Source organism: Haemaphysalis longicornis, unplaced genomic scaffold (genome assembly GCF_048455015.1).
Source record: "Haemaphysalis longicornis isolate Haplotype H1 unplaced genomic scaffold, Haemaphysalis longicornis Haplotype H1 scaffold_8, whole genome shotgun sequence".
In the NCBI taxonomy this organism is placed as follows: domain Eukaryota; kingdom Metazoa; phylum Arthropoda; class Arachnida; order Ixodida; family Ixodidae; genus Haemaphysalis; species Haemaphysalis longicornis.
The window spans coordinates 81,278,067-81,304,051 of record NW_027526445.1 but is presented as its reverse complement, the minus strand read 5'-3'; the positions used below and the strand labels follow the sequence as shown (position 1 = coordinate 81,304,051).

The window sequence follows — 25,985 nt, the reverse complement described above, 5'->3', positions numbered from 1 at the left end:
ACTAAAGAGAATAAATAGGAAAATTACGGTGTACAAAGTCGATTAACAGACAATGCTAAAAACGCTTAATAAGCATTTGCTAATGACCTTAGTTCAACATGCAGTGTTTACCGTGTCCTACACATAACATATGCTCTGTGCAATGCCTCATGCAGCAAAGAAGGGGCATAAGTGCTAGATCATGGCATCGGCAGGTTCCTGATCCATATCTGAAAAACAAAACCACTTCCAAAATGTTCCGCTCTTGTATAATGGGGGAAGAACGTCCATGGAGTGACACTTTTAAATTATGGTTGCCAATGGTAAATATCTTTTAATGACACGAACATACGAGATGAGCAGTATCCGGACGTTTGTCCCTCAGAACGTTTTGCCATTAGTGATATTTTCCTTGAGACAGAAGGGATATGTATAATTGGTTCTCAGATAGTGTTTTCCACGCCCAGGCCGTGTTTTGCTGTAGTACCCCATCAAACCTTTCACTGCTGCGTTTTTCTTAAACTTTTTGAAGCAATTGTCGAAATGTTCCCAGCCTGCTGGGCAAGGATATGATGTAAAATTGCAATTTTTGTTCATCAGTGACTCGAAGAACATCTTCGGTGCTGCGTAGTGGCTGCATGCTACGGACTCTGAAAAAGCAAGTCATGTATCATTCAATAAAATTTCAAAAGCTATACATACTACTTGCGAAAAAACGTAAAACAGCACAGATTCGTTACGCACCTAATGTTTGTTCAAAAAATAAATTCAAACTTGACAACCTCGTTGCAAGGGGAAAAAAATGGGCACGGCTTTAGACTGAAGTGAAAAAACACCAACATTCGTGATCTTTTAGCCGACAACCACCGCGAAAAACCAACATAGGGTATTTGAAACAAACCGTAATTATTATGCTTTGTATATAAGACACTGGCCATATCAACCTAAAATAAACGGCGTGTGATTGTATACAATTGTATCCATAAAAATCGACAGCCAACCTTCCTAACTTGTAAGCAACTATATCACCAGTTTGTTTTTTGGGCCACTACTATGCCTGGAGCGCGACATACTGATTGCACGAATTCGACCTGTCATGTGAATGGTAGTCTTAGTGATTGCGCAGTGTTTTTCTCCTGTGTCCGGACCGTTGCTGCTGAAAAGTAGCACGACAAAACGAAGTTTTATTAAGCAAGGATCATTCATCGTTTAGCTGTAGTGTTTTTGTGGAAGAAGTCTGAAAACCCTGGTATATAAATTAACAACTTTTGTATGAACTCCAAAGCGTGAAGATGCGTATTATGAATTTTTCACAACCCCACGTGTACAACACTTCATGCGAATATTGTTTTTAATACCAGAACATTTGCAGCTACTTCAAATACAGGGGAACTTTTTAAAAGAAGCTTTGACAAAACCTTTCTGTTCGAACGCATCCTATAATTTAACAAGAGGAATTGGCAATTATCAAAGACGAATTATTTAGCGTGATACCCTAAAAACGACCCCCTTCAGTTCGTTTCTTGTTTAAAAATGTAACCGAAAAACGAGCCGCTGCGGACAAGACTGAACTTTTCACAAGGCCGCATTTGAAACCCTGAAGCTTGTGTTTTTTCGTCATCGAAAATACAGTGCAAAACGGCAAACAGAAAAACTAGGACGGGAGAGTGCTGAATATGGAAGTTTCTGAAAATTTCTCCTATTTCTATGATATCAACGCGAGATGTGTTTCAAACTTCCTGAAGACAGAAATATTTTATATTACAATTATTATTACTAATAATATTCAATCAATCAATCTTTGTTAAAGTGCCCAGAAACAGCAGAAGCCTTCGTGCAGGCGCATTGAGAGGAGAAAAACAATTTCACCATCCTCCTGTATGGGTACCCTGAGTAGTATGCGAAGCAGCCATGGGGTTGACTCAAGCTCCCGCTAGTTTTCAGTTCGATCGCGGCCTTGCGGGAGGAAAATGAAGGGAGCGGAGCGCGCGCGCGCGTCATTTATACTGCGGAGCTACATTGGCGCCCCCACCGGAGTATGCAGCGGCTACCGTCGCGTCTCTAACCCTAAGCTGCTTCGCATTATCGCGCGCGGAGAACCAGGTGTTGCCATTCGTTCCGCAATCCCGGAGAAGAGAGGAGCTTAGGAGAGGAAAGGAGGAATGCCGGAGAGGAGAGGAGCACGGAGAGGAGAGGAGGAATGCCTCGCATACTACTCCGGTTTAATCTACGGGAAAATGGGGACCGTGGTTGAACGCGAAGCTATCTAGTGATGGATTCTTTGGTTGGCCAATCCCTAGGGGAACCCTGACACAATCATCATGAGCGGTTCCTGGCCAAGCCTGCGCATGGGGGTGTGGTACTCAGGGTACCCCTACGGAAAGATGACGGCGGAGGTTGAACGCGAAGCTATCGCGTGATAAATTCTTTGCTTGGCCAATACCGGAGGGCATCCTGTCACAATCATTATCAGCGGTGCTTGGCCAGGCATGCAGAGTGGGGGGTGTGGAAGCCGCAAAATGGCACCCACACACAGCCGGAGGGAACAGGCTCGACCATAAGCTGCTCCGCATCTAAAATATGCTGCATTAAAATATACTATCGGCTGTCTCAGAAACAGCTATTAAAAAGGTGGGTGAGTAAAAAACAATAAAAAAAAACTGGAAATACTACAGATAATAGAATTAAAAGCGGTATCTAACCTTATTGCACGATTCTAAATTATGGTACATTGCACAAACGCACCGTACAAGAACCATAGCAATAGGATGAAGCTTTAATTACACAAATATGTATAAAACAAAACAAAGCAAAATTTTTTAACTATTCACAGAAAATGACAAGTTATAGAAACATATGTTACTGCGGCCTGCCTTGGCCCCTTCATAATGTGTATGAAAGTTTACTGCAGAAGTGTGTCATAGTGAAAACAAAAATTGCGCCCGGAGCATCAAAATCATACACGTAGAAATAGGAACAAACCCTGTGAAAACAACGCACACATGAGGAAAATACCTGAAGAACACGAGCACTGTCGAAATGAAGTTAGTGCGCCACGGCTAACAGCCCTGCTAAAAAACCCCGAAGGAGACGGCGAAAAATGTCGAGTTTCCCAGAGTGAGTGTTATATAGGCTTTGCAGTCTATCAAGAGGGGAACATCTGCTAAGTTGTGCAGCTGTTTGGAACGAGTGGTTAAGCCTTGTCGCTTTTTTTTTTCAGAACACAAAAACTTATTGATAGAAGCAGTTCCGGGCGTGAAATTGTACGATCAAGCAGTGTGTAGAAGAAAAGAAGGCCTAAGCGGGTGCGCCGGTAACTTAAAGAGGCAGTTATCGGAAGAAGCTCAGAAGGAAAACAGCACATACATATTGATAAAAATTTCATCTGTACACGCTCTTCCCGTTGACAATCATATATGCAGGTTCCATTCCCAATGGCAGGCATTTTGAAGTTGAGGAATACTAAGTGCAATAAAAAGTTTTAGGAACGAATGAGGATACTGGAAGTCTTGTGAAAACCCGCATACAGCACCGAATGAACGAAGCACCCGCCGAGTCAGTTAAGTGATATGAGAGAAAGTTAAGGCGCTGTCGAATAGCAGTCCGAGGTCTTTGATCTTGTCGACTCTAGACAGAAAACCATCATCAATACTGTAGCGAAAGATAAGAAGGTTCGTTTTTCAGGTAAAAGACATGACCTTTGTTATCGCAGGACTAAGATTTAATCTGTTATCTGAGCACTATTTAGCAAAGGAGAATATATCTTGCTGCAAGGCAACACAGTCATCGATGTACTTTATACGTCTGAATATTTTCATGCCGTCAGCGTAGAGAAGAAAAGGAGACCTTTTAATTGCGGCTGACACATCGTTTACAGAAATGGAAAACAAGAAAGTGCCCGACACGCAGCCTTGGGGCACACCGCCTGTTGATCTATACATAGAGGACGTCTGTCTCTTAACAGTAACGAAACTGAATCGGTTGCTTACATGGCTGCCCTGCAATGCCACGAGTGGTGTATCAATGGCTGACTGCAAAATCTTATCATGTCACAACGCGTGGCAGACAACATCAAATACTTTGGTCAGGTCCCAGTAGAAAACGCCGAACAGGCCCCGCTCGGAAAGTGCAGCGGAGGCATGCTCCATGAAGCAGGCGAGATTAGTTGTTGTCGACCTTCTGACATAAAGCCATGCTGTTTACGTGTAAGAAACTGCTGTACAGAACTTGACAATACCTTGTGCACCGCTGTCTTAAAAAACTTGGAGGCAGCACAAAGAAGACAAACTCCTCTATAGTTTTTTGCATCTGATTGGCTGCTAATAATAATAATCAATCAATCAATCAATCAATCGTTTATTAGCGTGCCCAGGAACAGCCTGAGGGCCTTTGGGCTGCACACGAAGAAAAAAGAAAAAAACAAACAGGCAATGTGAGATGCCCACACCTCACAGGTAATGCAATAAAGGACAGCGATACTGACGCACACACAGAAAAATTACACACAGTCGTACATTAGAACAAACATGCACCCACAGAAAACACAAACACACACATACACACAAAAGCAAGTACAGTGGCTTGCAGTAAGGCATGTGACATCACGCCGGTGGTCGTCATACACAGATAATTTCAAAAATATACATAAATGTTAAGGTTTAGGAGCACAGAAACGGAGTGAATCAAGATAGCCTATATATAAGAAAAGGAGCATAGAAGGAATGTACATGTAAAGAAAACCAGACATGGAATAAGGGGAATATATAAAAAGAAAGTCTTGTGTTGTCATCACTTCATGCTCAGTGACCGCGTGTGAACAGAGGATAAAAAAAGGTCACTTACATGACAAGCTCACAGACATGTTTGCGGAACTTTGCCGAGGAATTATTAAATATGTCTAAATATTCGTTGTACTGATTATACGTACACTGGAGCCAAAACAAGGGGCACAAGCCACGCAGACAGCTCGGATTAAAGAATGTGGCGTGTCTTCTGGTGGATGTTTGCGGCACATGGAATGCAACATGTTGCAGCATTTCACCACGAGACACTGTGCCGTGAATGATTTTGAACAGGAAAAAAAGATCAGCCTTAATACTTCTTGAGTGTAAGCACTCTAGTATCGGTATAGAGAATGACCCAAAATTGTTATTGCTAGCAAAGCGATGATTGAAGATAGAGATAAACTTTTTCTGGACAGTTTCAATATGCATACAGAGTGTTTTGCATGCGCTATTCCATACCACAGAAGCATACTCGAGCTGCGGACTACAAATATTCGTGTACAGCTTGAGAAAAGAGCCCGGCTCCTTGAACGCCTTTAATAAGCGACATATAACGCCAAGAGATCGGAGGGCCCGCCAAGAGACCTCCCGGATGTGCAAGGAGAAGCTGAATTCACTGTCGAAATTAACACCAAGATCCTTAACGTCCCCAACACGTGGTAGTGCTTCACCGTTAATGTTATAGGAGAACACTGTACTTTCAGTGTTTCTAGTGTAGGTCATTACTTTAGTTTTTGATGTATTGATAAGGAGTTTGTTGCGTGAGCACCAATCAGAAATAGACGTGATCACTCGCTGGAGAGTGGAACAGCTTGCGGTGTTTGAAACAGCCTTAAATATTTTGACATCATCAGCATATAGGAGAAAGCGACAATCATGAATTACTGAGGAAACATCCTTTATAAAAATTGAAAAAAGAAGTGGCCCCAGAACAGATCCCTGAGGGACACCACTTCTAGCCTCGTAGGAGAGAGAAGACTGCCCGTTTGCATACACAAGCCATGACCTATCCGATAAATAATTACATAAAAGGGATGTGATGGATGGTTGTAAATCGAGTTGATACAGCTTTCTAAATAATATATCATGGCAGACGACACCAAAGCCTCGCTGAAATCGAAGAACACGACATCGAGTTGTCGTCTTCCCTGCACAGCTCCCGAAGCATGCAGCATAAAATTTACAAGATTAGTGGTGGTCGATCTCCCAGCGAGAAAGCCGCGTTGCTGAGGTAATAATACAGTTTTTACGCTGAGAGTAATGTATGCAGTACAGTATCAAAGAATTTTGAAGCAGCGCAGAGAATAGAAATCGGGGGGTAGTTTGTGGGGTCTAACTTTGACACTGACTTAAATATAGGAACAACCCGAGCAGTCTTTCAAAGAGTGGGGACGTTACCGGTATTGAGTGACGTTCGAAATATTCGCGCCAAGACCGGAACAAGAAGAACCCCAAACCCCTTCAGTACTGCCGAAGGAATGCCATCAGGGCCGCACGAAAATGAGGGCTTAACTCGCTTTAGAGCTCTTGATACAAGACTTTCCGAAACAAAACATTCTGAGCTTTTATCATACCTCGGAAACACTTGAGGGGGGCAGGCTGCACTTTTCTTGCCGAATACTGAACTGAATTGTTGAGCAAAAGCATTAGGAACGTCAGGAATGCTGTCACCCCTCTTGTGAATGAGGTTAATATCTACTGGGTTGTTTTTGGAAGTTTGTGCAAGGACATGACCCCAGAAAGCTTTAGTATTGCGCGGCGCATTAGCTTCAACCCCGGCAATATTACTGGACCTATCGCGCTTAAGCAGATATTTACAATGCGACCAGAGCTAACAAAACTAGCTCTGCCACCTCTCTTGGCCAGTTTTTTTGCTTGTTTGTGAGCTCAATTCTTTCTACCAAGGGCCTTTTTTAGTTCAGATGAAAACCAGTAGGGACAATTGCTACTTTTTTTTAGTTTTTTTGGGTACAAATTTGCTTAAGACATCGTGAAGTACTTCGGTAAAAAAAATCAGCCATTTCGTCAGCGTCATTGAGAGTGTCCAATGGTGCACACTAAACTTTTTTACACCCTTTTAGCAAAAAAGGGTGTAGCATAAGTGGAAAAAGGGTGTTGGAAGGCCTGTACGCCCTTTTTCTTGAATATCAACACCCTTTTCCTAGCTCTACACCCTTTTTGTGTGAAAAAAAGGGTGTTGATAAACTTCAACACCCTTGGTTTTTCTTAGGGTGTTGAAAGGGTGTAGAAAAGGTGTTCAGCTATTCATTTAATAAGTCCATGCTTGGATGCATAATAGCACTGTAAAAAACAAGACATCCCCTCATATACTCCTCTACTCACAAGAAATTTCTAAACGCAAAAAAAAATAAAATAATTGCTCGTATGCAATTATCGCTCGTTTCTATATGCGGTAAACCTCATTCCTCAAGTTTAGCTTTGGCACGTAAAACACCAATTTCTACCTTCAAAATAAAAAATACTATAGTCGTGTGGCGGAAAGGGTCTTTACCGAATGCAACACGCTTGGCTTAATGTAGGTTGTTGAAACGGTATGAAATAGGTGTTCAATTGCAATAAAAGAACAGCGAAGCTGGGGGTCGGCCTAGTTTCTTCCGGTGTTGCTAAGTTTTGTTTTGTTTGCTTTTGCTAAGCTTTGCAATGGTCTTGCTAAGCTAGGAAGACCGCTGAGGGGTGAGGCCAAGTTTAACTGGATTTTACAAGGCTGTTCCAGTGTGTCCCCCCCCACTGCATGGGATCCAAGGGGGAAACAAGCTAGGTCGGCCCCCAGCTATGCTGTTTCTCCAGCCTTGCACCACTACTGCAAGCTGCGCCAATTTGTTTGCATTTTGGAATCCAAAAAGGCCTAGTACCTTTTAAATGGTATAGTAAGAGATGCGCATACCCAACGTCCCTTGCGCTCACACTCTAACAAGCTCGAAAGCCGACTTCACTCTTATATTACCCTATCTGTGGTGGTGCATCATTTACAGGTGCTGCAGTTCTTTTCCTTTGTATTTTTTTGCTAACGCCACCGAAAATAGCTCAAGCCTAAAGAGCTCCACTGGTTATAAATTATGCCAATTCATATTGCTTTACACATCGTGAGGTACAAAACACCCACCGCTTGTACAAAATGTTCAGTCCACCCATGTAAACAGGCACAAAAGGCCTCGAAAGTTGGAGGTCTCTTCACTTTTTTTCTTAGTTGGCGGTCTTTTCTTCCACCCTTTTTCTTCCACCCTTTTTATTCACGGCCTTTTTCTTAGTTTCGAACACCCTAATTTGTAGCTTTACGCCCTTCTGGGAAAAAGGGTGTTGAAATAACGAACACCCTTTTTGAAGGGTGTTGGGGTGGCGGGAAGATTTGTTTGGTATTTATTTAAATTCTATAAGTTATGGAACACAAAAACCACGTCGTAATTAAAACTTTTTTGCAAATCCGCGTGTTGATTTGTGTATTCTGATAGTAAAATCCATACTTCCAAAATTAGCGCTAAAATATCTAATTTTGCGACAAGCCCACCGACTCGATTGGGGGATTTTCCTCTGCTGGATATAAAAGCAAGAACAGCACATGTATTACTAAGTAAGTATGGTCTCCCTGTACCGCTTGCATCCCGTTGGTTTTCTTGCTCAGTTCATTTGTGTTCCAACTGTAACTTGTGCGTATTGACTGTTTGTGTTGAATGCTGCGCGCTTCACCGATTCACATTGCCACTGCGCATGCCGGATGCTGAACACCCTTTTTTTAGGGCGTTGAGCGTCCTCAACACCCTTTAAGGGTGTTGAGATCAACACCCTTTGTTCATTTGTACACCCTTTTTTTCCAAAACACCTTTTAAGGGTGTTAGCCATGGGACAAGATTTTTACGCCCTTTGCGACCGAAAAGGGTGTAAAAAAGTTTAGTGTGTGACCAATCCCTCTCAGCAAAGAAGTGAAACAAGCCAATATAGTCCCCATGAGCGAAGTTGTAACCACGGACGCGTGGTGTGTTGACGGGAGGACTGTGGTGGGCAAGGAATACGTTAGAAATTGAAATAAGTAAGGGAGGGTGAAACGTGTCTCTTTTTACGAGGTAAATATAAATACGCGACACCTAATAATAACAATAATATTAATATTCAATCAATCAATCTATATTATAGTGCCAAGGTACAGCCGTAGCCTTTGTTGTGGCGCACTTTCGAAAAAGACAGACGACGACACAAATACGTCCACGCGTGAGAAGAACAACAAAGTACAAGCGAAGAAAAAAACTAGAATGAAGAATGAAGGTCATTTAACAAAATCAATGATTTCAGCACAATAAAGTTTCAACAATCACCAGACGACAAAACAGTGTCATAAAAATTTGAGAATAGAAAAGGGCAGATATATATGAGTAGGAACAGTAACAAAGGCGCCCAACATAACCGGAAATATGGCCGTGAAAATAGAATTCAACTGGTCGAAACCAAGTCAGGGAGAGACAGAAGTCAGAAGGTCGCACATTTGAGACCGAAAGGGTGTATGAAACAGGTCAATATTACGGGAGTAGAGATGGTATGTTTCTTGATGGAGGTACAATGTGCAGTGTCTATTGCATGTCTTACGGGTACGAAGTAAAAAACACTTACGGGTAAGTTTCGACTGTACTCTAAGATTTATATTTGCAAGCAAATCCGAACAAGAAATAATCCCGTGTACAAGTTTAAATGAAGAAATTAGGTTAGCATTTGGTTGACTTCAAACTTTGGATAGGATTAGAAGTAAAACCATTGCCACGGTGGCGGGAGAAACGATCTTTGTGGATCGATATGAACTTATTTAGCACTTTGTTAAGTATATTACTGTTCGACTGGCACGCGCCGTTCCAAAAAACAGAGGCATATTTTAAAATAGGGCGGGCAACACACAAATAAAGCTTTAGTAGTGAGACAGGGTTGCTGAATTCTCTTGATATTCGACAGACAAACCCCAAGCGGCGAAGGGCGCGCTTAGAAATAGAATCCACATGAGCAGAAACGTTTACCGCACTGTCAAATACCACTTAAAGGTCAGATATTTTCAACACACGCAGTAGCGGCACACTTTTCACAACGTACGGATAAAGTATGGAGTTTGTTAATACGAGTGTGGGACATAACCTTCGCTTTGATGCCACTAAGAGCAAGTTTGTTCGCTGAGCACACCAGTCGCTAAAAGCATTCATATCAGATTGAAGAGCTATGATACCTGCAGCGCTAGTAACTTCTTTAATATTTTTCATGTCATCAGAATATAACCGAAAGCAAGAGTTATTTATAGAGCCTGAGACGTCATTACAAACAACGAAAACAGAAGGGCCCCCAGCACAGATCCCTGAGGCACACCACTGGAGCCATAGTAGGCAGCAGATTCTTTATCATTAACCGAGACAAAACATGACTATTAATATGATGGCTGCTGAGTAACTCCACGAAGCAAACGGGAATGTTATAAGTAGACATTTTATGCAGAACCAGGGAATGGTCAACTAGGTCAAACGCTTTGCTGAGGTCACAGTACACGGTATCGAGCTGACACCGCCCATGCACAGCTTCCGAGGCAAAGGACATAAAACACACAAGGTTTGTAGTAGTTGAACTGCCAGATTTGACACTACTCGACAAAATTACGTGCAAAATTGATTCGAACAGTTTCCTTGCCGAGCAGAGGATAGAAATTGGCCGGTAGTATTGTACCTTTGTTTTCACACCAGACTTAAATACATTTACTATACTACCAGCCAATTTCTATCCTCTGCTCGGAAAGCAAACTGAAGCACAGGAACAATACGGGTGACTTTCCAAAGGTGCGGAAAGGTAGATATTTTTTTATACAGTTGGTAAATATAGCAGCGCGAATCGGAGCTAGTATGACCCCGTAAGCTTTATTAGTGCGGAGGAAATTCCATCCAGACAAGAGGAAAGAGATAGCTTTAGCTGCTTGAGTGCCTTGAGAACGTCTTCTTCGCATATAAGGGTGATACAGAAATTCCAAGAAGACAGTTCGTGGGCGCGGGAGAGGGTATTGGGTTCAAATACTAAAGTGAAGTGCTCAGCAAATGCATCGGCAACCGAAGCGATATCGTTCCCCATTTTATCGAGAAGGCTGATGTGTTCTCGGCTCTTCCTGCCGGAGCGAAAACGGACGTACTGCCAGAAGCATTTGGAAAACCGCGTAGCATCATTTTCACCAGCAGAGATGTACAGTAACCGATCCCGCTTATAGAGCACTTTCAACAAAGACCTGTAATAGACAAATTGCTGTTACCATGGCTCACTATTTGTCTGCCGTACCTTCCGATGGCCACGCTTCTTATGTTTCAAGGCCACGCGGAGCTCACCTTAACACCAAGCGGGGAATTTACAGTTCCTGGGCAGCTTACGCGGGATGAATCTGCGCATACCTTCTTGCATAATAGAAGAAAATTGCTCTCGACTTGCTCGTCAACTTTTCCAGCGTTCAAATGGTCAGACCGATCAAACTCCGACAGATAATAATAAAAACCTATGTAGTCCCCAGCGGCAAAGTTAAAGGGAGGACGATCAGATGAACAGGAGCGAATAAACTGAGGGGAACATGGTAAAGAAAGATTCAAGGGGGATGATACTTGTCAGGACCCACAAGATGAAAGTCTGACTTGGAAACACTGAGAGAATGAAGATTCTAAAAGCACAGGTCAAGCGTGTTTCTGTTGCAGTTTTTCACACCATTTTTTTGCTGGAGGTGAGAAAAAGAAATGAAGTCGAGAAGGCAGGTGCCTTTCTTTATCGCATAGTGGTATTGATGCTGGATGGTACCATCCAACCAGCCGATACCAGGTGCGTTAAAATCGCTAGCGATACAGAAGTCATGACGGGAATTTGAGGTGACGACGTCTTCGATGGCAGAAATGCCTGACTCAGGCTCATGTGGATGAAGATTTGGTGAAAAGTAAAATGTAGAAAGTGATATATTCCGCTTACCTGGGCAGCATAGTTCAACCCCGACAGATTCATCCACAGTTTCGATATCACTGCGCCTCAAGAAAGTAATAGAACGATCTACAGCTATGAGAACACCCCTACCAAAACTTTTACCTTTTGTACAGTCCCGGTCACTGCGGTAAACATTAAAATTTTCGGTAAAATAGTCCCCGGAGGCAATATCTGGTTCAAGCCAGTTTTCCGTAATAATAATATTATGAAAATCGGATGAAGATACAGAATAAGAAATACTCCTTAGCCTTTGTCCGTAGGCCACGAACGTTTTGATAGAGAATGTCCAGGCGCATCCGGGTGGAATATTATTAGACGTTTCAGATGTGTGTAGCATGGCTTCATGAAGAGGACGTAGAAACCGTTTAAAGAGGCACCCTTTCGGCCACAACGATGTGTCTTGCAAGCGTTTGAAGTACTCATCGGAGAACACGAGATGAAAGGACGCATAGTTGGTGAACCTTGTTTTTAGTCGTTTGCAGGTCACAGGAGGGGCGTTCAAAGTGGTGAGGTGGGAGGAAAAGGCTTCACTAGTAGTCCCCGGTGACAGCCTAGAAACGAGCATAGCAGGTGGCCGCCGAGATACGTCACGTGTCTGTTGTTAATTTTGGTGCAACCACCGTGACTGATCCCGTGTCGGAAGTGCCATACGACGGTTGAAGGCGAGCTGGGCGTCACTTCGGCTGTATAATTGCAGTGACCGGGGGAGGGACAAATGCAACTACATAACCCTGCACACCCCCGGCAGTGGCTGATGTCGGCGAGGGGCAGGCAGCGCCGGAGCCGCCAAAACCGCAGAGAATAGCGACTTTGATTCCGGGGAGCAGGGCTGGGTGCGCGGGGCAGCAGGCCGTCGAGCGAGCTCCCAACGCAGGCAGCGAATTTCCTCCCGGAGGGAGACAACAACATCGGCCTGCCGAGCAAAACCCTGCATGCTCTTACGACTGACCTGTTCATTTTACTGACGAAGCCGGGCCACTTGGTCGCTCAGAAATGAGATTCCCTCCAGCGCGTCGGAAAGGAGGGCGTGGAGAGAGGCAACTTTGGTCCGAAGGTCGACCGGTTGGGATGGCAGCGCGGGGGTCCGGGCGGCCAGCGACTGTCGGCGGGTGCAGGGTGAAGAATGCGTGCAGGACGGCGGGCCAGGGTCGTTGCTCGCCGACAAAGCTACGGTAGGCTAGGCGCATCATCGGCGGTTTCCCACAAATTGCACCTAAATCGCCGAGCACCCGACTTCAACAGCTCCACCTCCTCTTCCGGCCGCACAACGCACTTCGCGTGCACACGTTTTTGGCACGACGCACAGCGAAAAAACTTTTGTTTCCCCAAAACAGCACAAGAGCATAGAACACATAAGCCCTGACTGGGCGCCATCAATAATAATAATCAATCAATCAATCAATCATTCAATTTATTTTCTGTGCCCAGGAATGACGGTGATGTCTTAGTGCCGGCACACTAACAAACATAAAAACAAACGAAATGACATGATACATACAATGCGTATCACTAAAAGTACGCTACACTAATAGAAGCACAAAGAACGGTAATAACAATGATATCGCACTCTATGAACGGAAGAGTTAGCCACAAATAATGTACTATTAAATTGAAAATACAGCCAATTAGAAGATATTAAGGTAAGGATGAAAGCTATACAAACGAGAAGTTGAATCAAATGCAGGTGACATAGCAAGATTGTGTGAATGGAGTAGGACATATACTGTTAGCCACTTGCAGTACTACTCAGCCCTGCAAGAAACTGGGCCAGGGAGCCATTAAAAACATTCAACTTGTCACCAAGCAAGTTGCACAGGCTTTGCAGTTGGTGGATAGGGGAGTGACGACTACTAGTTGCACCAGTATGGAATGTATAGCGCGATCACGTGCACTTCTGGGGAACTCGGAGCATAAGTTGTGACAGAAATTCTGGGCAGGAAATGACTCCGTGTAGTAGCTTGTACTTAAAAAGGAGATGAGCTCGATCACGCCTACAACTCAAGGGAATAAGCTTAGGTAGCTGATGTTGGCTAGAGGGTGAAGCAGAATTGCGTCCTAGCCAGTGCTTATATATTGACAGGAATTTTTTCTGCACTCGTTCAAGATACTGGTGGTTGGACTGGCAGGGGCTATTCCAAACGACAGATGGCTATTCTAATTGGGGGAGGCAAACTGATGAGTAAAGCCTAAACAAAGGAACAGGAGAAGTGAAATCTCTTGTAAACCTGAACACCACAACCAGAGAGCGGAGAGCCCGCCCAATCATCTGTCGTATATAAGGAGTGAAACTGAGGGAACTGTCGAACAGCATTCCAAATTCTCTAACCTCGGAAACTTGAAAGACGAGCATTATTAGGCGCATGAGTGAATTGGAAGGGATGTGTTTTCAGGCTGTAGTTGATAACTTTGGTTTTATTAGAGTTAAGAATTATTCTCTGCTCAGCACACCAGCGCGCGAAAGATGAGGGGTCATGTTGAAGGGCGAGGCAGTCCTCTGGGCAATTAATTATTTTGTAACCCTTTATATCGTCAGCATACAAAAGGAAAAACGCGCTCTTAGTACAGGTAGATACGTCGTAATGAAAAGAGAGATCAGAAGAGGGCCCAACAAGAACCCCTGAGGTGCGCCGCTGGTAGGAATGTAGTCGACAGATCTTTCGCTATTTACACTGACATAACAGCGTCTGTTAAGAAGATAGCTGCCGATAATTGCAACTAAAGGAGCATTGACGCCACAGAGCAACAGTTGTTTGAGCAACAGCGGATGAGTAACAAGATCAACAGCCTTACTAAGTTCACAGAAGACTGCGTCAAGCTGGCCTCGGTCTGTGACTGCCTCTGATGCATGCGTCATAAAGCAGGTAAGATTAGTTGTCCTTGGCCGACCAGTTGATCGGGTAAAAACACATTTTTTACGACGAAGATAAAACAGTGTGTAACGAGGACTCAAAGAGTTTGGACACGGCTCAGCGGATTGAAACCGGCCGGTAGTTCGTTGGATCTGTGCTGTTGTATGACTTAAAGATAGGATATATTAAAGAAATTTCCCATTTATCTGAAAATGCGTTAGTAGTTAAGCTGTCGTTAAATATAGATGTTATAACAGAAACTAAAGTATCTTTAAAAGCTTTTAATATGCCCCCAGGAATACCGTCAGGGCCCGACGACAAAGAAGGTTTTATGTGCTTGAGGCTTTCAAATACAAGCTTCTCATCAAGAAGAACTGAACTTGCCCTACGCACGCTGTTGATCAATCGAGATATGTCATTGTCTCTGGGTGGTGCGAAAGTGCTACCAAAGTGACGCGCAAAAGAATTGGCTACATCAGTTGCCTCAGCCCCGGAAGAATCAACTAAGCGTATGCGATCATCTGCGTTATTTGAATGGGAACGAATGAACTGCCAAAATTTTGAAGGGTCACGCGTTGCACAAACCTCCACGGACTCAAGGTAGGAAGTAGAGTTTGTAATAGAGCTTTTTGCACGATGAACGGTAAATTCGAAACTCTGCCTTCCACTTATCGAGGCTTGAGTCACGTGACTCCTAATGTGGCTGATCTTTCAGCTTAAGGGCAGCACGAAGTTCATTGGAGAGCCAAAAAGGAAATTTCTTCGAGTTTTTACTCGTAATTAAAATAATAATAATAATCAATCAATCAATCAATCATGTATATTTACGTGCCCACGAACACCCAGAGGCCTGAGTGCTGGCGCACGGGTAGTTACATGAAAACAAAATAGAAGAAACATATAGCAAGAAACAAACAAGCGACAAGACACACACAAATTGAAGTAGTGAAAATGACACAGATAAAGCACAGGCGGAGCCTGGGTACAGGTAAAAAATAAAAAAAGAAGATGTCTATGTTGCTCTCCCTGTCGTAAAGGCCACACGACAGGCAGAGCAACAAAGTTTGACCGTAATACAACAAAAACAACGGCAAGAGTGTACAGACAAATGATAAGACGAACAAATGACAGTTAACAGTTTCAAAAATAGGCAACTATAAGTTGTATATAGACCACCGCAGAGAAAGCAAATTCCAGAAAAAAAAGAACGACGGACATATCATAGGTGTTTAACATACTGTATTCAACAGCTCTTTACGGTAAATTGTAAAGGATTTCTGAAAGATGTCAAGGCGTTCAAAGAAGCGGTTGTAGCAATTCTGTATTCTGCACACAGGAGAATGATTGGAGTTGCGCGCAGTGATCAAAAACGGGCGATGCGACCTGGTGGGCCTTTGTGGTACACTAAACTCAAAAACAGTTAAGCAGGTCTGCGCAAGAAAGGTCACCATGAACAATCTTGTGAAGAAATGTAAGAGCTGCACGCATACGTCTGCAGTTCCAGGAAAGAATGGAAGGAACTATGGGTAAGTGAGTATCAAGATGAAAACTGTGATTGTGATGACGGTGCCTAAATAAGGACAAAAACTTCTTCTGCGCACGTTCTATTATTTCCCTACCAGATTTGGAGATGCCGTTCCATGCAACAGAAGCGTATTATAACTGAGGCATACATATCGCATGGTATAGTATTAGAAATGGATCTGGAGAAGAGAATTTTTTTCTAATCCGACACACATTTCCAAAACTTCGGAGCGCTCGCGGTGTGACGAGCCTTATATGAGGACAAATGAGAGCGTACTGTCGAAAAGAACCCCGAGGTCCCTATTCTCCTCAACCCTTTTCAAAGGAGCTCCCTCTATACTGTAGGAAAACAGTAGACGATGGCATTTCCGGCTGTACGTGACAACCTTTGTTTTACCGGGGTTTAAGATTAGACAGTTTTTGCTGCACCAGACCGATAATTTCGGCACATCCCTTTGCAACGCACAACAGTCCTGAACACCGCTAATGTGCCTAAATAGTTTGATATCTCAGCATAGAGTACAAATGAACAATTTTTTAACACTGTTGACACATCATTGAAGATACAAAAAAATAGTGGACCCAGCACGGAACCCTGAAATACACCACTTGTTGCAGTGTAAACACCAGACTTTTTGAAGTTTACATCTACGTAAAAGGACTGATCCAGGAAATAGTTGGACAACAAGGCAACAAGGCTTCCGTATCCACCAGACGTAGTAAGCTTGTTAATTAATAATTGATGGTTCACATCAACCGCCTTACTCAGGTCAAAATAAATAACGTCCAACTGGCCGTTTTGACAAACTGCAGCCGAAGCCTGTGTCATAAAGCTTGCAAGATTTGTGACCGTCGATCCACCAGAGAAAAAGCCGTGCTGATTTGGTATCACAACGTTCTTGACACAGGCAGCAACAACGTTGTGCAGAGTTGACACGAAGTTTTGAGGCGACACAGAGGAGTGAGATTGGGCGATAGTCAGTAATGGCTGACTTATCACCAGACTTAAATATTAGAAAAATTCGAGCGATCTTCAATGCACGAGGAAATTTGCCCAAAGGTAAACAGTTATTATAAATGGAAGTTAAGACAGGCACAAAAATGTTGCTGTAAGCCATCATGAGGGCTGCTGGAATTCCATCTGCACCAGAGGAAAATGATGGTTTCATTCGTTTAAGGCTATCATTGACAAGTTTTTCATCGAACATAAGCGTGTTAAATTTAGAGTTATTAAACGATAGCCGTTTGCCGTTGCCATCTGGCAGTTGAAAGACAATGAAAGTACTGAGCAAAGCTGGACGCAACATCCTCAAGCTGTTCCACATGGGAATTAAGCAGGCTAGTGGGTTCTTTAGACGCCTTAAAAGGGCCGCGTAAATACCTCCAGAAGTCAGCCGCTTTCTGAGACGCAGGAGCCTCTAACGACTCTATATAGAGCTGGTGGTCACGCCGGGAGAGGCTTTTACAAAGTGAGCGATACCGACTAAACTCCGCTTTCCACTTGTCAAGCACCGAGCGCTTGGCCTTTTTGTGGGTGCTGTCCTTAGGTTTAAGCGAACTTTGAAGTTCTTTAAAGAACCAGCGGGGAAATTTTGAATGAACAGGCTTATAACAAGGGATTTACTTTTTCATACCACTCCTGACAATTTCGGTAAAACGTCGAACCTGTTCGTCAACATCATTGACATCAAAAACACTAGACCATTCAGTACATGAATAAAAGTGATACAGCCCAGCATATTCTCCACGCTTGAAAGCATATCGCCGGACTGCACAATCGTCAACACCGCCATAGCGATGCTGGGCAGCGACAGAGGAAGAGACAGCAAGAGGGGGTGAAACTTGTCGCGGTGTACAAGAGATATTTCGGAGGCACACACTTGTACGTTTTTCGATTTCGACAAGCACACATTTAGGACATTACCACCGAATTTTTCTATGTGGAAGAACGGCTGCAAGGACGTGAATGATTGAAAACCTAATAACATGCTGCATTTCTGTGCCGCATATGGTTTTTAAGCTGAAATGAGACTGTTCCAATGAATAACTGGGGTGTTGAAGTCGCCAAGTATAATTAGCTTATAGTTGGAGTGTAAATTGGAAACATTTTCAATAGATGTGAGCTTTCGATTATATTCAGCAGGTAAAGTATCTGGGGATATATAGAATGCACCGATGATCAGCTTCTCGCCCCTCTTGAGGCCTAACTAAAGCCAGACTAATTTTTCTAGGGTCTCGAGGTCGGCACGCCGCACGCATTGCACTGAGCGATCGATGGCAATGAGAACACCGCCATTCTTTTTCTTAGGCCCAGTTAACTTTCTGTCGCTTCTACATATTTCATAGGTCGGAGGAAAATAGTCGAAAGATGGGATATCATTGCAAAGCCAAGTTTCCGTAATAACAGTAGTAGAAAATTTGGAGCAAACAATATTTTTAAAAATTCGTACGATTTAGTACGTAGAAACCGAGCGTTTTGATAATAGATGTCGAGAGGGTCGTTTTTACTGGTCGTTCACAGTAGTTTCACAGCTGATCACCATGCCAGGGTGCAACGTGCCTTGGAACGGCTTGAAGAGGCGGCCCTTTGGCCACATAGACGGGTCGCACAGGCTCCTGGAACACTGTGCGTCCACAGTTACACAAAAAGAAGAATACGAGTCGTACTTGGTTTTAAGGCGTTTGCACAACACTGGCGTGACTTGCACATTCGAAAAGCGGGCCAACAGTTGCCCAGATGTTGTGTTAACCAAAAACTTCGAAACAAAGATTGCCTTGAAGCTCGGTGGTCGGCGCACCACAACCAACTCAGAAGCTTCCGAAGCACCAACGCGACGAGGGCTTCTTTTCTTCCGTAATTTCGCCGGCGGGCCATTACTCGCAGCCTCGAACTGTACAGGCGCAGGCAAAGGGAAGTCCGAAGGGGAATCCAAACCACTCAACGCCGCAGCTGGTTGACCGCTGGAGCGTTCTACGAATGCCGAAGCGTTCGTCGAGGACAGGAGGGGGCCGCCTTCGCCCGCTGCACCGGCGGCGGCTGCGGTGAACGACGGCCTCTTGGAGAGACCGGAGTGGGGGGACGTCATCGGTAGCGTGGAAAGGTTAGCGGGCTTCGGGGAAGCAGGCGCGGAAGGCGGCGGACGGGCGAGCTCCCCTCGCAGGCAGCGACCCTCCTCACGCAAGGAAGCAACGATTGCAGCCTGCTGGGCAAGCCCAGCCACATTGTCCCGTCGCAGAAGCTGGTTCCCCTCGTGCAGCTCGGTGACAACATCCCTGAGAAAAGAGAGGCTAGCGCAGGCTTCGGACATGAGATTCTTCAACGCAGCTACCTGTGCGCATAGGTACGCCGAAGGTTCGAAGCTTGTTCCCACAGGGGACGCCACTCGCTTGGCCGGGATGTTCGCTGGCTCACCGTCTTCGCTGGTTTGGTCACCGGGGTCGTTAGGCCTAGCAGGTGACGCCGCAGCCACACAGAGATTGCAGACGAACGCCTGCTCACCGGAGATCAAACGCTGCAGTTCCTCGTCCTGAAGAAGAATACACTTTTTGTGCCCACGGCGTTTACAAGCAGAACATCAAAAAAACTCCTGCCTGCCGAAGAAAGCGAGGCAGCAGAGGAGACACTCGTCCTTACTGGGCGGATCATGCGCCATCATAATAACAATTCTAATGAAAAATTAAACTGTTACAATATATATTGTAGTGATATTATTATTAATAATGATATTGCTTTGCTCCCCAAAATACTGAAACATACAGGAAGGCAGCTCTGCCAAAGCCGCGTTGCACTGGAGCGGCAGCGCCTGGCCGGCAAGGGAAACCGCAAATAAGAAATAAGCATTCACCGAGTTACAAAGCGTAGTATAGCGAAACGCTTAAGTTTACAACAAAAAAGGAAAACAAGTTGATTTACGGCACATAGGATACACCCGACCGATTAACAGCACTCGAAATTTAAAAATAATACCTTTATTTTCTAAGCGGGTAAGAGCTTATCAGAAATTATTCTACAAGAGCGTGAACGTTACACAACTCACAAACAGCGTCTAGCACACACCACCTGATATAGTTTGACAGAACGTGAGGTGCTGTAAAAAACAGAATTTTAAAGGTCAATATTACTGGACAGACAATTATAAAGCATTGCTTTGAAGGCTGAAGGCGTTTGAACCAACAAACCCAATTTCGGCTAGACTAGACCCTAAAAGCAAATTGTATGTTTACATAACGTAGTACATTTTAATGAGATTTTCGTTTTTACAGAAAAAATGCTGGGAGGCAATCTGTTTTAGTAGAAAGGCGCGTAGTAATGACGCATTCTACTACTGTACCTAGTTGAGCAAAGAGGAGTGCAGTATACGTCTTTCGGTCCTAAACAATAAACCGGTGTATAAGGTTGCTTCAATGTGCCTGCCCAGAAATGTTTTATGACAGTTTCCATTATTAACTGATTGAATTTCGTAAAGATAACCGTTAAAGACGTCGGCGCCATTTTAATAGCAGAGTATATCGTAGGCTACACTCTTTAAAACACATGAACAAATTTTGTAAATTCTAGTTTTTCAACGAAGTGAACATTTTCCGTACACTATTATACCGTAGCGTAAGTTGCTGTAAGATAGGGCATGCATGACAGCTTTCCGTACAGATATAGGTGTGTAGTATTGAAAATTTTAAAGTACAGCCGGTGCAGCCCTAAGTTTTTGCCCAAATGCAAAACGTGCGAATTGCAGGAGAGGTCATTATCGATTATGTATACCTAGACATTTTACAGCGTGCACATATTTGATAGGTTTACAGGTGCAACTGGAACAATCAGATGTATGTAGCATGAACGAATAATAAACATTCGCGTTTCCATAATGGACTGTGAAAGCAAATATTTCTGTCTCTGCAGTGTCCACTCTTATTGAGATATCTCTATACCAATCCATTATATTTATTGATGCCTCTTGTAGTAACACCACCGGTGCCTTATACTGTTTAGGGGAAGCTATAAGAACGGTATCATCAGCGTACTGAAACAACAAAGCTGGTACAGTGTTGACATCGTTCACATAAATATCAAACAGTAATGGGCACCTTGAGGAATTCCAGCTTCTATTACCGAAGCAACACTTCGACATTCTCGTATTTTAACTTACTGGTATCGGCCCTGGAGGAACTTTTTAAGCAACAAAAGGAAGACACCGCGGAAGCCAAGTAAGGAACGTTTCTCAAACAACAGGTCATGACAAACACTGTCGAAAGCCTTGATGGCGTCAAGGGAGAGCCCGCAAGTCACATTATTACGTTTGAAAGAAGATTTTAAAAGATCAGTAAAACGTTCTAGTAGCGTCTGCATTGTCCTTCCTACATAAAAACCATACTGTGTTGACGATAAAATGTCAAGTTTCTCAAGGAAACATCGCATAGGTAATAAAAAGTGTCTTTCTAATATCTGGGCTATGCACGATAAGATGGAAATAGGACGGTAATTTTCTTTGTTACGACGGAAGCGCGATTTCTAAAGTGGAAAGAGAGTTGACGTTTTCAATTGCACAGGAATGTCACCTGTTGCAAAGATGTTGTTCAAGAGATGCAAGAAAACTTTTTTTAAGAATTCAAAATTTTTTCGTAATTCATTATTCGCAATATTGTCAACACCTGGTGATTTATTGGCTTTAAGGGTATATATTATCATTCTTTAATCGTTTTCGTACTAAAATGGATGAAACGCTTGATTCCGAAACGCTAGAATTCACAGTGCACACTCCTGTACTGAAAGGCAAACTACCTGACACTTGTTAAAAAAACATTTTGCATTCAATATAATGCTTTCGCCATAACTGGTAACATTAGAAGGGAAATTATTACTACTGTCGCTGCGATTGCCACCTTTTCTAAAGTCATTAACCAAACTCCAGGTTTTTCTGCTGTCTGAGCCTGCGTCGTCCATTTCTTTCCGCAAATGAACCTGCTTAGCCGAATGAACCATGGCATTACCTATGCTTTCAGATTCCTTAAACTTGGAACGCAAAAAGGCACTCGAAGGTGCTCGTCTTGACTGTGCCCAGGTAATGTCTTTCTCCTTTATAGCAACCTAAATTTCCGAGGTTATCCATTTTTTTTCTGAATTCATTTATTTCTAATTTGCGCGTAGCTATCCCCCCAAAGCGATCAAGCAGTGTAAAAAGACTATCATAGATTTCAGCAGGTGCCATTATGACTATAAATGTATCCAAGTCGTACCGCGCCATAAATTATCAAAAAATTTGTAGTTAGTGGTCGAAACGTCTTTGGTATGGTTTGACTTCCCTGTGCAATAGTTGGAATAGTCAATGAACTCCTAACAAATTATTGTTCCCCGTAAGAAGTCTTCGAAAAAGGTATTAGGCAAGGTTATGTGTTGCGGATTTTGTATACGGGTATCCGGTTTGTCAGATCTGCAAGGGACGCCAATAAATTTTCAGGGTTAACAATACTTTGTTTGTATCTCATCGCTATATTATATGAATAAAGATTGCGAGTAGAAACTACATAAAAACAATGGAAACGCGTTTTATTGTGCGCGTGGTAATCTTTATTGGCTATATGTCGAAGACCTTTCTTTTGGAGTGCGAGTAGGCCATTTAATTTCGTTGTCATGAATTTTCCCCAAACAAGGACACAGTAAATAATATGAGAGAGGAAAAGGGCACTGTAAATTTTTAGTTTGATCTGATGCGGTTAAAATAAAGGAAACTTTGCTAAAATGCCAACAGACCTTGCAATACCGGAGAGCGTTAATGAGCTTGCAATGCTGTTTTACCATTTGCTTGCAAAGCGTAAGAAAAAAAGCAGACAGAACACTAAGCCGGAAACTGGCGTTGTATACTGCATGCGTGTCCATACGGAAATACGCACTAGCGGTAATAAAGGGTACCTTTTTTAATATTTGCTTCTTTGGAATAAGAGGTCCTGATATATTAAGCAGAAAAGTGGATTGCAGTGGACGTACGTGTATCTATATATAATAGAGAACTATGGTAGAAACCAGTGTATTTAAACCGCGTAGCGATGTGTAGAGGGTAGGCGTAAATGGCCTCCTGCAATAGAGGTCAGGAAAATTTTCACCTAAAATAGAGGTCAACAATTTTAAATGCGCAAAAGAAAACTAGCCAGAAGAAAAATATCTAGGCCCATACGACCACACGAGCAGCACATTTTCAGGAGGGTTACAGCACACGGTACGAACAAATAGACACAAAGGAGAAAAGCACCAAAACGCATATGTTTAGAGAAAGGGGAAGTTTAGATGATATCCTAAATTTTCGAAAATGGTTGAATCTGTCAATGTTTTCAATTTCACGTTTTGGTTGTGTAGGCCAAAGAGGCCCTAGCCTTATACTCATCTTGCCTCTGGAGAGCTCCTCTTATGGAGCATGGAGAATTGGAGATTGCTCATTTATTATGCTTTGTTGTAGAAACTGCAATTACATTTAATCAATACGATGCCATGCCGGTTTACTCTGCCAAAAAAAGAAAAAAACGGAATGCTTCAGATATAGCTTTTATAGAACATATAACAAATGCAACTACAACGTACGGCCGGTTAAATGTAATTGTTCATATCTCTCAATATAAACAGTAATCTGACACTGCACGATGAAATTTTTCAACATTCTTTTTTAGCTGGTGTTCTTCAATTGCTATTAAAGAGCACAACTTGGGGAAGTCACAGGGCATTTTTAGAATGTGCAGTGTTTACACGAATAATATTTTAACTGGAATGTCATGTAGAGGAAATTATTTTATTATAGATGACTTCGGATGAAGCGGACAGTGTCACACATAGCATTAAAATCTTGTCGCCGCCTACGGAGAGACACGATTGCCTCAAGTTTACATATTTCCGCGGCAGATGGGTATGCGCGAACAGAGAAAACAATCTTAACGTATAACGGTAACCGAACTAAGTAAAATCAGAAACGCAGACAGCAACCACCGAACTCGGTCGAAATAGTTTGGAAGCTTTTCAATAAGGAAGGCGTAATTGTAATCAGCAAAACATTCGACTTCCCCATCGCGGCACTCATGCATCCAGCGCAATTTACCTTCTGGAGAGGACTACCAATCACTACACTGATAATTCTAAGCCTTTCGTTAAATAGAACCTCCGTGATCTTGTTGATAGAAAAAGAGTTCAATCAGAAAGTTGGCTGTATATGTATTTGCTGATGATATACCAATGTTTTGAGCGGCTTAGGATATATACTATCTATATCAACAATTACAAGCATATTTGTTTTACATCGTAAGTGGATTCCAAGCTTGACTTTATGTATAAATGTAGCTAAATGGTCGGTCTTTCTGTTTTCCGTATCCACTCAAGTTTGCCATTCTTTGACATTTAGGGAAGTATTCATCCCTCGGCAAACATCTTTAAAACACTTACGTATATTCAATGACAGTATAGTTTATTGGTCGCATGCATAAAGCTGACTGTGTCACAGCGTATCTTACTGTTTCCTTATTACGAAGAATTATTGACAGGGATATTGGTGTGAAATGATATACCTTAATTTCTATTCGGTCGAAAATGAAGGCATATTTTTAAACTTGGGGTAGTCCTCTATGGTGTAGGCCGCACACAGTCTGTCATCTGGTGCTGTTAGAGCGACAAGCACTGAGATTTATCCTCGGCTTTACAAGATACCTGTTAATACTTCGTATTTATAAGGCCGTTTGCCTTGTATAGAGACATGATTTCACCTTCTGGAGTATAGGCTATGTTTAAAACTTTCAAAGCTCTTTTGCTGAAAGTTCTCTCACTGATGGTGCAGTAGCACACACTGATTTTTAGCCTACATGTCCTCGATGCAATAGCGTTTAATGTGTTTACGCCCCAAGCTTACTTTTAACGTTAGAGGTCAGTCTACCGGCAACTCTTCCGATGTACTCTAAAGTCGTGTCTAATCGTTTGTCTATCAACAATGTTTTTATACTATTTACATAGATAAAATGGGTGCCCTGGATGACCATGTGAGGAACTTCCAATCTCTTGTGGTAGTAGCAAACCATGCATTGGAACGCGCGGAGGGGGTAGGTCTAGAAGTTTTCGGGTCACGACGTAATTGCTAACTTCTCCTACGGTTTAGCGGATTTACGTCTACATCTTAATCTGAGATTTCAATAGTTTTACCAAAAAAGGTGGGTACGGAATATTGAAATGGTAGTTTATGATATGCTCTCTATCGGTACGTAGATCATATATAATACAAAAAATACTTACTCATTCGTTTCTTGGATGATCTTGTGCTCCCCGTTTTAGAGAAATTCGCGTATTAGTGTTCCACGTCAGTGAGGGCCTATACGTGAATGAAACGGCTGACTCTTTGGACACATCGCCTTTAGGTGTCCCTCCGCTGGATCTCTGCCCTACTCTATCTCTCCTTGCGCGAGCAGGGTTTATAAAGGACTCATTAAATAAGCGCCCCTGTTCTGAACCCGTTGAAAACAAGGTCTTTACCTAGTCTCACGAAGAGGGCATCAATATATAAATATTCTCCAATTCTAATACTTACTTCCCTTGCCGTTGGCCCACCTCAATTCCACAGACTGATTTTAAAGTGGTATACGGTGGGCGTTTGACCTGAATAAAGATACCCTTTTTTGGTCGACTCCCCAAGTTGCTGTGTACCAATAATGGAGACGAACAACAAAAACAACGACAACACAGTTGGCGGAGCTTTCTGAGGCTACTGTGTAGACCTGGGCGCAAATCACATGTGATCGCGTGTTCGTTTTTTTTACACGTTACAGCGGTAACATTTTTCGTGACTGGAAAGCAGCAACAACAGGGCTTTATCACTGGTAAGCGCACTTAGGCTTTCACTTTCGGACG

The 25,985-nt window shown here is 43.1% G+C and overlaps 1 protein-coding gene across 1 annotated transcript in view; it reads right to left on the bottom strand.

Annotated features, from left to right (window-relative positions):
• Nucleotides 1-298: 298 nt before the first annotated feature.
• The window catches only part of LOC144148169 (pancreatic lipase-related protein 2-like), a 139,888-nt gene continuing 114,201 nt past the window's right edge, over nt 299-25,985 (bottom strand). The window contains exon 8 of the mRNA XM_077679749.1: nt 299-629. Within this exon, the coding sequence (XP_077535875.1) occupies nt 361-629 (269 nt within the window). The 3' untranslated portion in view covers nt 299-360. The remainder of the gene's footprint in view (nt 630-25,985) is intronic.